This window comes from Pollachius pollachius (assembly GCF_949987615.1).
Source record: "Pollachius pollachius genome assembly, chromosome: 7".
In the NCBI taxonomy this organism is placed as follows: Eukaryota; Metazoa; Chordata; class Actinopteri; order Gadiformes; family Gadidae; genus Pollachius; species Pollachius pollachius.
In genome coordinates, this window is record NC_136940.1 from 12,790,825 (window position 1) to 12,805,498 (window position 14,674).

General features: G+C 40.7%; 1 protein-coding gene across 1 annotated transcript; it reads left to right on the forward strand.

The window, feature by feature from the left end:
• Positions 1-1,380: 1,380 nt before the first annotated feature.
• Positions 1,381-5,344, forward strand: LOC307077862 (uncharacterized protein; the record flags this gene model as incomplete). Its single annotated transcript, XM_079739340.1, has 8 exons — positions 1,381-1,506; positions 2,047-2,151; positions 2,303-2,377; positions 2,505-2,573; positions 2,652-2,822; positions 3,254-3,503; positions 3,713-3,930; positions 5,272-5,344. Exons 1-8 carry the CDS (start codon positions 1,484-1,486, stop codon positions 5,342-5,344), a joined length of 984 nt encoding a protein of 327 aa, XP_079595466.1. The 5' UTR covers positions 1,381-1,483.
• Between the last annotated feature and the right edge of the window lie 9,330 nt (positions 5,345-14,674).

The window sequence follows — 14,674 nt, forward strand, 5'->3', positions numbered from 1 at the left end:
TTCAGGTGAATCGAATCATGGAATGAACGGCTCAGACTCAGCGCCTCCCTCGTTCTCATTCTCATACGTCAACATTACAACTTTAACCAAACGCAGCGGGATGGGGGGTGTAGTTGATTATTGGATGTTTAACATATCAGCAAAATAATAGACTTGATTTAGCAATGATGGTGGGGGTCCCAGGTGTTTTAGGCTCCCATAAACAGAACCCTGTGCAGCCAAAGACTAAATCTAGCTGCCAAAATTAACACTGCCTTCAAAACGAGAGCTGGTTAATTGTGAAAAATGTATTAAACTGTCATCAGACAACGCAGTTATACGCTATTGTAATGACCTTGCCGGTGACAAACCAGGTCACTGAAAACCCGTAACCAACGGCAAAAAGTCACACAAACAACAACCGGTTACCCGGGCAACCCCCCAACCCGGTCCCTTCAACGTGCAAGCCCCCACCCTCCTGTTCTCCCAAGGCCCTCCCCCAGCTGACCTGATGATTCGCCCCCCACACTGATTGACAAGAAGAACATCCAATGCATGCACAGAGAACAACTGGCATAACGGACAACGAAATACAATGCAACACATAACACACAAACTCTTTAAATGTCCCAGGGTCGCTACACTATAGACTCTAGAGTTTCTGGTATAAAGGCTGGGACGAATTTCAAATAGTAAATATGTGCACTTTATGTTGAAAGTATACTGTCGCGTTTTCCATTGAAACAAATTGTGTAGTCTTCACAACGAGAGCTGGTAGGTTGTAAAAAATGTGGTATAAAGGCTGGGACGAATTTCGAATTATAAATATGTACAATGCATCCTTTAAATACGTCCATGCAACAGATGGCCAATGTGAATAATAGATAGCTCGCTCACTAAACCCATTTGTTTTTTCCCCATTAAACCTGTTGATTTCTGTCTCTCATTGACTAAAATTCAACGAGAGCGTCCTAGACTCAGCCCTAGAACAGCATACGATTGGCTGGCTCTCGTGAGTCGTGACGTCTCTCAGTCGGTCCCTCCTCACCACTCACACAGTGAGTGAACGAACTGTCAGCGAGTCAGCGACTAGTGGGTCTGGGAGGAGTCGACTCTGAGAACGAACGAGGCGAACGAGACGAAAGAGGCGAACGAGACGAACGAGGCGAACGAGAGAGAGGAACCAGTTCAGTTCGTTCGTCTTAACGATTCGTTCATTCGAACTGATTCGTTCGCGAACGAGTCAACACTATTTTGCACTACTACGGCGGACAACAAACGAATAGCAATGTCTTCATCAACGGCTCCTCAATTTCCCATTCCCCGGATACTAACAACTAACACTGGTAAGACAGCGAAAAAAAGAGGAAAGACACTTGTTGAAAGGACAGCTACTAAAAGGGAGGTGGAGAGAGCTCGAAATAAAACCAGAGTAAACATTGACGTGGCCCATGAGCGATGGAGAGAGTTACGTGACCTGAGAAACTTAAAATCGGCCGCTGAGATGGGTATATTTCTTATAGACAGGTAAGGAATAGTGTTATCTCTCCATGGTATATTGTGAAGAATATGTAAAGTGTCGGCTGGTATGGTTTTTTACTAGGCAAAGCCACGATAACCGTTACATTACGGTTCTGTAATGTAACCGTTTCAATACGGTTCTATAGGATGTCTTGCATCGGCCCATGGTTCTTTTCCGGTCCGTTTTATATGGTAGTTATGGTCACACTAACCTGTCGGAATAACACAGAGATTGTGCTCAAACATAGCCTAGGCCTCAACTCAACTGTGGATAATGTCCGAGTCACGTTTGTGTAAAAGCTACTTTGACACAACTGCCAAGATAAGCACAGCGCGGGAAGTGTAGCATATGATATTCCATGTATTGTTGTAACGTTGTTGCAAGCTAGCAGCAGCCTAGCTAAGTTTCGTGATCGCTTTAAAGTGACGGTTTCCTTGTGTGTAATTTGGCTTTCTGTGTCATTTTAACAAATATATATATTTTTTAATTCCGATAATGTTTTTCTTTATTGTCCAATCACTGTTGTGCTTGACCTGTTTTGGCAGTTATGAGAACCTCACATCCCCTACTTCATCCACACCATGCAAGCGCAGGAGAAACCTGCCTCTACCCCCAGCATCAAGCATACATTCAGAGACCCTCTTAGACAGGTGATCACTACCCCACCACCGTTTTCCATTAACATTTCCAAATTATGAAATTGTGCACATTTCTTTTCAGCTTACACCTTTGTAGAAGACAATATAGCCTAATAACTAATTTCAAAGATCTTCATTTTTATAACACTATTTATATTCTCAGAGCTGATGACTTCTTGGATGCTCAAGATGTAGAGGACACCAATCCTGCCACTACATTTCAAAGTATGGATACAAGGTAAAGGAAGAACAGTTGGAAAAAGTTAATTTTGTATCAACTAATCAACAGTAATACCTCTCCATTTATTGACTTCTCAAGTACTCTAATATGTTAATATTGTATTTTATTGTTTCTGTATTTGTAGTATTTCTTCACAGGTAACTGACATTGAAGTCATAACTGAAGAAGAATTTAATGACATCCGGAACTCCACGTAAGTGCGTCCTTGGCTCTAGTGTTATCGATGCAATACACTTTTTAAACTTAGCCCTCTAAAAAATCTCCTTCATAGAATTGGCTGGGCCGATAACACCTGGGAAGATGACAGTGGAGAAGATGACAGCTGGCACCCAGAAATGGAGATGGAGGATGGGTCATTTTCAGAGGAGGAAGAAATGATGGGTGAAGACAGCGAATGCAGTGATGACACTGACATTGATTACGTGCCTTATCTCTGTGTGCGGTATGTATAATAAATCAAATATCTTTTGAGTGTTGTGACCCGTTTATTCATTGCTGGTTCTTGCTCACTGTAGCACATGATGCAACTCAATTACAACATGCAACTCAATTACGTCTATTTGCCATATCAGGTATTCAATTCAGTTCAATACAAAGCAAACAATTCCCATGACTTGGGACATGGTACAAAACTGTTAGCTGCCCCGAATTGCATGCACCATGCCAGGTGATTACCTAAATGCCTTCCCATGAACAAGTAATCCACGCAGTAGTCAAAACATAAAACGGCATATTCCCCAAATAACACGAAAAACAATAGCATAATGGCTCCAGCAACTTGCATGTTTAATATATCTGTATTGTGGTTCCCACATTTCAATACGCAAATGTTATCCCTAAACTCTGTAGCGTTTGTAAATGTTGTTATTACAGGACTGGTGGAGCTCTCCAAAAGAGCAAATGGCTGGACACATTACCAGCTGTTGGTCTGGAGGAGACTGTTCATGACATTGATGATGGACACAATTCCTCAGAAGTGATACCACCGCTACCAGAGAAGACCCAAGTCCTCTGCAAGGAAGATATAATTGGACAACCAGCTTCCATTGTTTACCATAGCTTTCTTAAACAGCTGGCTCAGTATCTCGTCGTACCAATCCCCAAGTGGAACACAAAGGACCCAGTAACTGATGCTGAATGTGGAGCACTTAGACTTAGAAAATAACTTCCAGGGGCGTCGTGGAATGGGTGAGTACTTGGTTAGCAATAAAGACATACTGTAGAATCATAATATTTCACTTTGAGGGCATAGTGTACACAGGCTTGCAAATTATTATCTATTTAATGACAGCTACTGTTCTGTGCTGTGTTGCTCTTTTTTTAATTTTTCAGATATGTCATCAGGGTCACAGTGTCTGGAGGTGGAACTCCCAGCCCACTCTAAAATTCGGGATGCATGCAGGTGACCTGTTGTCCTCGAACATCCTACTCTCTTGGAACAACTATGGGAAGGTGGCTCTGCTGTTGGTAATAGTGTATAGAACAACATTCTTTGAAATCCAGGACGCCTACTGCGTTGACGCCATCGAGGACTACTGGGATGACAAGAGGTCAGCCATTATTATACATTTGATTCATTTACTTTTTGCGTAATGTGTAATTTTATACTAAGTTCACCTTTGACATTGATAAGTGAGAGAATGTGGCTTTTATCTATTATATCTGCAATGTTTTTTTTGTTTTGTTTTTTCATCTTTCATAGGTGATGGTCGTATGGATAGTCCTGAGTTTTCAGCACAGTACTGTACATACACAACGATGTACAACGACAGTAAATAGATAATATCGATTGTCAATATTGATAAGAGGGAGACCCAGAAGAATTCTGTTATCATGGAGAAGGAGGCCTTCATCCGGACCTTTGAGACTCTCCACCAAGAGATTAGCCTACAGGAGTTTTGCACTGATGCTTATTCACAGATCTCGGCACTCTTCAGTAAGTGCAAAGATATTTGTGTGTATAATTTTACGGATGAAGTATTGCTCTATATATTTCATGATTGATCATTGTCAAAATGTTTTAGCCTGTGTCTAACATATATCTGTTTGCATATTTCCATGCAGATCCAACAAAAGACAGGTTCAAGGACTCTGGTGTTCGACACACCCTTGACATCTGGCATGGGTCCAAGAACTTGGGGAAAAAAATCCATGCAGTAAGTTCCTGACTTTGATTCTGATATTGGTCCTCGATAATAGATTGTTATAATACTAAGTGAAACAACACCGTTTTTCCTACTTGATTTCTACTCTTGTTGTTTATGTTAAAACAACTTCTTTGAGATTATGATCACAATGACTGAATTGTAAAGGTCTTGCCATTTCCTGCCATTCAGTTATAAGCCACGTGTCTACCACACAGATGGTGATTACATCAGGTTCCTGGTTCCAGAGAATTTGCCAAATCAACATTGATGACAAAGTCTGAGCTTTATTTAAATGTTATTTTCCATTCCGTGCCAAGGCAGGCCTTCGGAAAGGATGTTCGATTCTCCTTACCTGGAGTAAGGAGATATGCAACCATTTCTGGTATTGCTTTAAGACTGCACAGAACTATAATCAGTTCGGTGTAAGTATTGTGTTGAAATTCTGTTTTGGATTTCACTTTGCGATTTTAAAATGGAAATCTGAATTCCTGACCATTTCTTACATTTTGATTTTATTGATAAATTGACTTTGGTTATTTTAATTTATATTTATTTAAAAAACTTGCACTAGCATTTATATAATGACAAAATAGGTATTATTTATTGTGTAAAAAGAAAACACAATAAGAAATTATGCAGTTCTGTTCTACTGTAGGATATGTGGACAGGACTTCTCCACCATGTTCAAGGAGAGCATGAGTGGGCACTATCTTGCTGTGAACATGGCCCCTTATCGGCTGACAGGGAGAAGGAGTGGATCCAGAGTGACTCTGAGGCCTTTCTGTCAGAAATAGTGCTGGATGAGCACTGGAAATAGTGCTGGATGAGCACTGGCTGAAGAATGTGGAGAAGTTCCTGAGTTTCAGGTAAGTAAACATGTTTTCATAAGAAGGTTATTTTAAGTGGCTAAGCCCTGCTATACGGGCATTTGACATACAGTGCTCAGGGTAATGACTTTGCTGAGATGCTTGCTATACACTGTCTTACACTTGCCACAATACTGGGCACATGGTGTTATAAACACTATTCATGGTAATGGCTCTAACAAGCATTTCTATAACGCTGTATTCATGGCCACTTTCAAATTAGCACTAAAGTTCTATTATATGTGTATATATGTGGGGTCATAGCTTAAACATCTGTTTATTTTATTCTTTAAGGTCAACCGCTGAGCATGAATCCTTCCAGTCAAATACTGATGCATGCCAGCAAGCGATTCAGCTTTAGCCCCCCTGTTTACAAAGCACGCACCCTCTTAGCAGCGTTGGACTACAACCATCATGTTCACAGACCGGTGAAGAGGAAGGCTGATGGCTCAATAGAGTACCTTTTCAATAATTTTCAGTAGATTTGATTTACAAACTTCTAAGCTGCATGACTGATGTGGATACATTGAGACATTATTTCATCCTGTGTCAGGTACTGCAAGCTCTACAATAAAAAGTCAAAGACTTGGAGTCTATACACAGTGAAGGTGGAGAAGGTCTACGGATACATTGCAGACCTACAGAGTGCTATCCTAGAAGCAAACAAAAAAATACAAAATATATAATTTTTTTTAGGATTTTGTATATAATGTTTTATGATCAATTTGTTTATAATTGACATCTTTTCAATGCAGTTGCATGATTGTTCTGCTAAAAAGGCATTTTATTATGTAGTGCTTTTATACTTATTTTAAACTTGCATTTGTGCTGCATGTAGTCATCGAAGGCCAGGGTGTTCCTGTGTGTTGTGAGTTATTATAGTTATCTTATTGTTACATTTTTTAATAAAAAAGCTTTTTTCCGCATCTGCCCTCATCTTTTGTCCAACATTACACCTGCTTAATGAGCATTGTTATTATGATATGCTATAGTTATTTTGATGTCTGCTGTAAGCGACAACGAAAAGATGGATCATAAAAACAGGAAATTGACGTGTGTGTATATATAAAGTGAACATGTCTTTTTTTAAACATTTTTTTTAATGATGCTTAAAGTCTCCTTGTGAGGAAGCAAACATATTGTCCAAGTGGGTCTGGGTACTTGTCCCGTATCCTCCAGACACAACAACTAGGAATGACGGCCCTGTGTCCCCGAGCCAGTGCTCGTATTGCCAAGCAACAAATTGCCTATAGGCGGCAAACCTAAATTATTTGTTGTCCTCCCCTGGGTCTGGACGGTCAGCCACAGCACGGACATCATTCCAGATCCTCCTGGCAAGCCGCAAAACCCCACCCTGCATTATGTATGCGTCCATGTGAGGCAGCATGGAGTGGGTCTGGCTGCTGTGGGTCACTGAGACCAGGCTGTTGTGGGTCAGATGTGGGATGAGGGATGGACATGGCCAGGAGGTCAAAGATGAGGGATGGTTCCCCTTCCAAACACAGCTTCAGCAGATGTTGGGAAGCTTCTAGGTTCAGGTTTCTGATTCGAACCTGGTCAGGAAATGTACAATTACTTATTACACATTTATACTGACAATTGGCTCCCCTGATTTTTTTTAAAATTATGGCATGAAATAAACATACCTGCTCATTTGGGATTCGTTGAATCACACGGCCCATGTTTCCACACGGGCCATATCCTCTTGCCCTACCCTGTCAAGACCTCCACGACCGCAACCTCGTCCCCTTCCTCTGCCCCTGCCTCTGCCCCTAGGCTGCCTGCCTCTAGCAGCAGGACGTACGCTGACCCTATATATCCCACGTCTTGTGCTGCTAGGACTTGGGACATAATCGTCCCCAGAGCCAGCTGGGCTCTCTTCTTGTACACTCTTATAATGCAAAAAATTAGTTTTATTGTAGTAGAATTCATCACTTCAAAAGGTCAGCATATAATATTGATGACCAGGTTACTAGCTCTAGCAGCTTATGCTAACGAATTACAGTTGCAATTAGTTTGCTATCTTGCTTGGCTGATACAGCTACTTTTCTTAGGCCTACCAGCGCAATTACAATGATTTTAAGATAACATACATGGTATGTCTGTGAGTAAGATGTTGATGCTCAATATGTACTTATGTAGTTATCAGCACTAATGTTTATTTACCTCGGAATCGGACATGGTGTTTCGTCTTCCTATCAATGTAACTGAATTCACATGAACGCGCATAACTGACGTTCGGAGGGAGGAGCTACAGCAGGTAGAGCGTGGCAGGGAGGGACCAGAGAGAACACAACAGAATCTCAACGGCTGTTTTCTCCCAAATTACCCACCCTAGCTTTAATTCATTTGAGAAAGTTACGTTTTCTGGATGTTGTGTGCTCAGCAATAGACATTTTCAGCATGTGAATGAGGCTACATTTCAGGTTGGTCAGTGGCTCAATGGGATAACCTTGTACTAGTGATCCTTAGTTTGAGAGTTCGAATCCCGATTAGACAATGCTGAACATGACATTCGGCCATTGCTCTGCAGCTCAGGCCCCTTGAAAGCCGATGCACAGTATGGCATTAAGGGGGACATCAACAACTTTCCTTAATAAATATATGTCTTTGTGGGGGGACGTGCGACGTCTGGCCTGCAGGGGGAGCATGGACAGGTTGGGAGCGCACGGGATTGGCCGGGGGGGGGATTGAACCTGGTGACGAGCAGGTGTCTGCACTCAGGGAGGCTGTACTTATGTGCCTGTTTTCTGTTATAGTAGGGGACCCGGGAGCGAACGGACCAGGGAGGTCCGGAGCGAGCGTGACGCTGAGCCAGATTCACCGAGAGACGGCTAAATGGACCTTTTTGTTACCTTTTGAGATTTCTGTTCAGTTTATATCGCAAAATAAACCGATCTCCTGCGGAGAGAACGACAACCCCGCCTGCTCTCATTCATCGAACCCGTTACAGTCTTATTTATATATCTTCCATTAGTGTGTTCTTGACTTTTCATTTTACTCTGGCCCCGTTAATCACAGCTTGCGGTTATATTTATTATTGGGGGTCAAGCAGCGAACCTGCGAGACAGCCTATTGTTTTCGTATGAATTCCTATTATTATTTTATCTCCATGGGAGTCTATGGCAGCCCATAGAACGCCTTGGTGAAAAGTTGTGAAATTTGGCACACTGGTTCAGGACAGTCCCATTAGCCCATGAGGCAAATTTGAGGTTGGACATGCATTCATGTTCATAACTTTCGACCCACTCATCCAATATTCACAAACAAGCTATCATTGGATTCCTTGATCTAAGCCGAGTTCAATGCACAATGGTTCGTTTCGCGCAATGATGTATTTTCCGCCATCTTGGTTCATGTCAAAAACCTTCAAAATGCATCTCCTATCACAAATTTAGTCCAATCATCGTGAATCTTGGCAGACATGATCATCAGGCCGTGTTTGTTAAAACATATCGGACCGATTTATCAAATTCAAAACCGTTTGGCCGGGACAGCCAATCAAATTCGACCGCAAAGTCGCCAAACAGGAAGTAAGCCAATATCTCAGCAGCCGTTTGACGTATCACAACCAAACTTGGTAAATAGACCCATGACATCATCATGGGGACACTCAATGAATTTGGTGACCATTAACCTCTACGGGGCACTATAATTAATGAAGACGTGTTTTAACTCCTCTCTCTTCACATGAGTATATTTCAAACACATTTCCAATGTCTGATGATACTATCAGACCTCCCCATAAAGCTAATAAAATATTTCCAATGGCAACATTAGAATTTGGCAGTCATGTTGACAGTTGTCAAAATCAATAGTACATATCCACAGGACACAAATTATGTCCAATCATCATGAGACTTGCCATATATGATTTTCAAACCAAGCTGAACAAATGTGCCAAACAGCTTTTTCAGATTTAGGAAGACAGGAAGTAAGCCTGTTCTCAGCATATCTTTAACATATCATAGCCAAACTTGGTACATAGACTCATGACATCATTCTGGGGACATCCAAACAAGTAAGTTAGTAACCTATACTTCCATGGTCGATAAAAAATGCTACTGTGCTCGCTCAGACCACTAGACCTATCGCTTAAGATGCTACAATGCTAACAAATGCTTGAAAACGAGAATATTTCTACATCCGGCGCCACGTCATGCATTCTTCTTTAATAGGTTCATGCATGCACTAGGGCGTTGTTTCAGACCTCCGTGATGCGGAAGCAAATCTCTCCTTGATGTTGCCCTGCGCCATTGAACAGTTTTCATAGGAATGGGCAGTTATTTTTTATTCCGCTGTCCTTTGTTTAATATGTCTATGTGCTGTGTTCCAATATCCATACTGCAATGAGTACACTTAAACGTAGTACACTATCCGCACTCACTAAGTGCGCTAATTTTCAGATGTCAGTGTTAGTGCACCACTTCGTAGTGCACCACTTGGTGCACTTACCGGAAATTACGATATTGTCTGCCGCCGCGGCTACTCCCCCGCAATAAACATCCCGCTTTGAACGGTTAAACTCCTTACGCCTAGCTGCTATAAAAAGCTATAAAAACTACAAAATGACTATTAATGCAGGCTATGTGGAAAATGCGCCGACATTGGCTCAGCCTGGCTCTGCCCTCTTCCGCTACGTAGATAAGATGGCTGCCGTTGAGAACAAAAAGTGTAAATCGATCCACTTCGCCGTTTGACCGTTTTGAGTACACCATCCGGGTCCTTTCAGTACATTTATTTCGCCCCGATCTTAATTGGAACGCCCTACGTACTCAAACTAAGTATAGCAAGTATGGATAGCAGGGGCTTAGGAATGAGTTGAACATTGGGGGGGACACATATCGGAAACCTGACAGATCCGTTAATGGTTTGAACAGAAATATGTCATAAATTGACTACACTGAAAAAATTCAAAAATATTTTTTATTCTACTAAAAAAATACATTTGTAAATGTAAAGGAAAACACATTTTGAATGGCAGTAATGAACTGATAAATATCAAATCAATTCTTTAATTGCTCAATCATCCAGTTTTTTTAGAATAAGAAGTGGTGACAAGACGCTGTGTTGCGCTTTCAAAATACAATAAAATATTTTTCTCCCCCCGGTATAACTTTTAGGTGGGACAAATGCGCCTGTCTCCAATATTGGAGGGGACAAGTCCCCTCCGTCCCCCCCCCGGTTCCTACGCCCTTGATGGATAGTGTGGATATTGGATCACAGCAATGGTCTTACGGCGGCGGTCTAGGACGTCATCACAGGCGGCCATCTTACCACAAGCTTTCTGGTGGAATCTGTGGTCAGTCAGTGATCTGCACAAACGCTAATACTGTTATCTCGCTGAAATCTTGACGGATTTACAAACGGTTTGGTTTCTTACAAACGTTATTAACGTGGTTATAATCTTGTACCAATTTCAGAACATTATTCTATTTTTTTAGAACCTAACATAATTATTCATAGGTATGCAGTGTCATTACTACATCTCTGACGTTTATAACAAACCAAACCGTTTGAAAATCGGTGGAAAATTGAGCAAGTTATGGTTATTTAAAAAGTACATGTACCACTACCAACACGATGTTATGGGTGAGTAGCTGACTGTGGCAAGATGGCCGCCAGTGCGGAGGTTCGACTCCATTTGCCAGCAACGCGGACGAGACATCTTCGAAATCGTTCCCTATTCACTCACTCACTATTCCCTATATATTGTTCGTGATATAGTGCACTAATTAGGGAACGAACAAACGAGAATTCGGACACTACGCTGAACATTTCTAAACGTCATTTGCGTCAGTAAATGCGCCGGGTATTTGTGTGACGCAGACAGATGCGCCCACATCATGTAAACAAACCGGGCATTCACGAGGAAAGCTGGAGGTTGTATTGATGTTGAATGTTACATTTCCTTGATCAAGGTTTTTTTTTTAATTAATTTTGAATGTTACATTTTCTATGTTAAATCCCAAACATCTTGTTGACATTTCTAAACGAAAGCCGGAGACTCCACCATTAAATGATTTCGTTTTCGCGGTTATTCATCTTCTTCTTCTCCTCCGGAACTACACGACAGCATTGCATTGTGGTATACTGGAGTAACATGTAGGGAACATCGTATGTACACTCAAATGGCGAACACCCTATATCGTGCACTATACCCGTGATAGGGAACGTTTTCGAACACAGCTTATGTTCTATATATATCGCGTTGGGAGACAGCCTCTATGTTTGTATATAGCGCCGCAGGCTTGATGCGCATTTTTTAAGTGGAGAACCAATGCCACAAATAGGCCTGGAATATGTACTATAGCATTTCTCGAGCTAGATGTGTTGTCGCAATGACTCCATCATTACGGAGAAATTCCTGAAACGCTGCCAAGGAAAACGGGGGGGGGGGGGGGGGGGGGGGGGGGGGGTTCATCCGTGTGGACAGAGCGTAAGACCAAGGTTCAAGACAGATTGAGCCAGAGACCTAACCATGATAACAGCTACATGCTGAAGAAATAATAGCTACATCTAGCCTCCATTACCTTCAAGCCTTTGGCGTGTCTATACACTTTATGACAGGTTGAGTATAATGGTTCGTGCGTGTGTGTGTGTGAGAGAGAGAACTGCACCTTTGCACCCTTAAGCATGAACAGACAAGGACATGACATTTGGGAACAAGCAAGTAAGTCAGGGATGTTTTTTCTTGAAACAAGACAAATTATCTGTAAACTGTCACGTTAAATGATTAATTAATCATGTCAAGTGGTTGAAGACGATCCGACTTAACAGCCTTTATTATGGAGGCCACAGAGGAGTGAGCTCTAAAACAGCCTACGGATCAGTATCGGAGTAAGAGATAGAATAGTATTTTCTTTCCATCTTTTGTGCTGCTCTCCATTGTTGCTGGAAAATATCATATTAATTAATCAACTTCCCAAATCCTCCATGGTCCCCGGAAGACATGGCCGAGATTTGTGTTCTAGTATTTAGCTAGTAGTTTTAATAAACCTTAATGCCCTAATTCATTTAAGACATCAGTCGTAATTCAGTAATTTTGCTCCCACAAGTGTTTGCGTCACTTATTGCAGTCTATAACTGCAATATATGTTTTAGTAGCCTTTTAGAATGTTTTTCGTCTGCCTTTTACTTTATTTATTACATTCACGCTTGAAAAACATTTAAAGCGGCATTAATTTGTGATGATTAGCTTGATGAACAAAAAGTATTTGATGACCATGAAAGGAACCGTTTGAATGGATTCATTTAATTGGAGGCAAAGCGAACATAGACATCCGTTGTGAACCACAAAACCATGTCGTCCTAATACGTCCCAATGAAGAATAAATTTCATCCCTGGGTCACTCAAATGTTATTTTTTAAATAACATCAGTAACATAAAATACAACTGGTCAGAAGAATACACAACGCAAAGACATTGATTCAAACAATATACAAGCTGAGTGGTTTCAGGGATAGTAGCGTCCATTACCATGGCAACGAGAGAAAACGTTGCATAACAAACATACTAAACATACATTCAATGACAATAATTGTATTAACATTTATCGCAAGAAATGTTATCATAAAGCGTTTTAATTCTGAAACTATTTTAAAATGTCTAGAATTTTCCACTGAGAAAAAAAAATGTAATCCATTTGTTTTTGGCAGGACAGAACCTTGAAAAGACGTATTTATTTAACAATCGACAGGAGGCTAAAACTTGCATATGGGTCGTTTTGGATGACATAAACAGTCAACCTATTTTGTCATTTAGGTTGGAGGACAGGCTGGACAATACAGTTGCTTGTTAACCCATAAATTAGACTGGACGACAGTCCTATACTATTACATGTTATAAATAACCAAAAGCCTAGACCAGCCTGCACGAAAAAGGCATCAAAACAATAATCAATATATATATATATATATATATATTCAATACATAAGAGCAATTATTTTATTAATATTGAAATCATACATATAATTCTTTATTTCAGACCCAGGGGGATCCATATCACAACAAACAACAAGAACAAACAGGAAAAACACAGAAATAAATAACAGGTAAAATAACCTGATAAGTTTGGAGCGTGTCGTAATCAATTAAGGGCATCAGATTGAATTGTGAAACACTAGAATGTCCAACAAATGTGCATACTTTTGTCTTTCATACTAATAGTAGGCCAGAAAACCATACACACTGTTCAATGTTCAAATGCAGCTACAGTTTATTGCTGTACGGCTTGTGTTGTCGTATAAATAAAGCAAATAAGCCACCATACTAACAATAAAAAGCATTGCAAATTTAAACAAAAATATGATATAAGCCATAAGTGGAGCTTCTAGCTGCATGCTAGAGCACCACCCTATCATCAGAATGATAAGGTTGTGAACTTTACTGATACAAACAGTGGGATTGATGATCTTCGCAGAACTGAAAGCATCCCCAGGACATTTTGTTTAAGCTTTAAAATATAAAATAAAACTCTATTGTCGTTTGTTTCAAGCCGGTTGAGGTGTACGGGCTTAATGCTACCCATTTAGTCTGAATGGAGTGCAGTCTATGAAACAATATTTATTAAATAGTTACTGAGTGGAAATTGACCAGGTCATGGCTTATAAAGGGCGGATGATGGTCTCACATGTCACATGTAATATAATACTGGAACCTTCTCTTCTAAAATATAAAGATTCGGTCTGTCAACACATTCAGAGGGGAAGAGAACACAGGATGTTGCCCCCTGCTAACCAAATACCTATGTTTCATAATGAGACCCTACCCTTAAAAGGCAGGAATGCTTTTCATCATTTTAAAGCAGATGGAAAACAAAGCTATTCAAAGAGATTAACAGCAGCAATAAAAAATCCATGTGGGTCTTCTGAGTAGAAGAAATTGGGACACCGTTTTTTATATATTTTTTAGAACCAAAGGTTCCTTAAAAATACCTAAACATGTGACCCTGCTGGACATGGCTTCACTCAAGAGAAGAGTTATTTGTCTGTAAACAACGTCTAATAGCTATCAGTGTGCTTCCTTTTTGTGCCAGGTACACGGTGCAGACAAGGCCATGCGCACACACACACACACAGTTTGTGAAATAAAGCGCTAAGCTTCATTTAATTGTTGTATCATTCTGAATATTCTTTCATTTACTCCTCCTGGGTCCCTCAAATTGACAAGGCAAATATGACTAAGGTGCCATCTTGTGGCAACAAATAGGACCTACAGTCTGTGAATTTATGGTTTTGAATTTAATTAAGCATAAATAGTTGATTTATTTTGCCTTCAA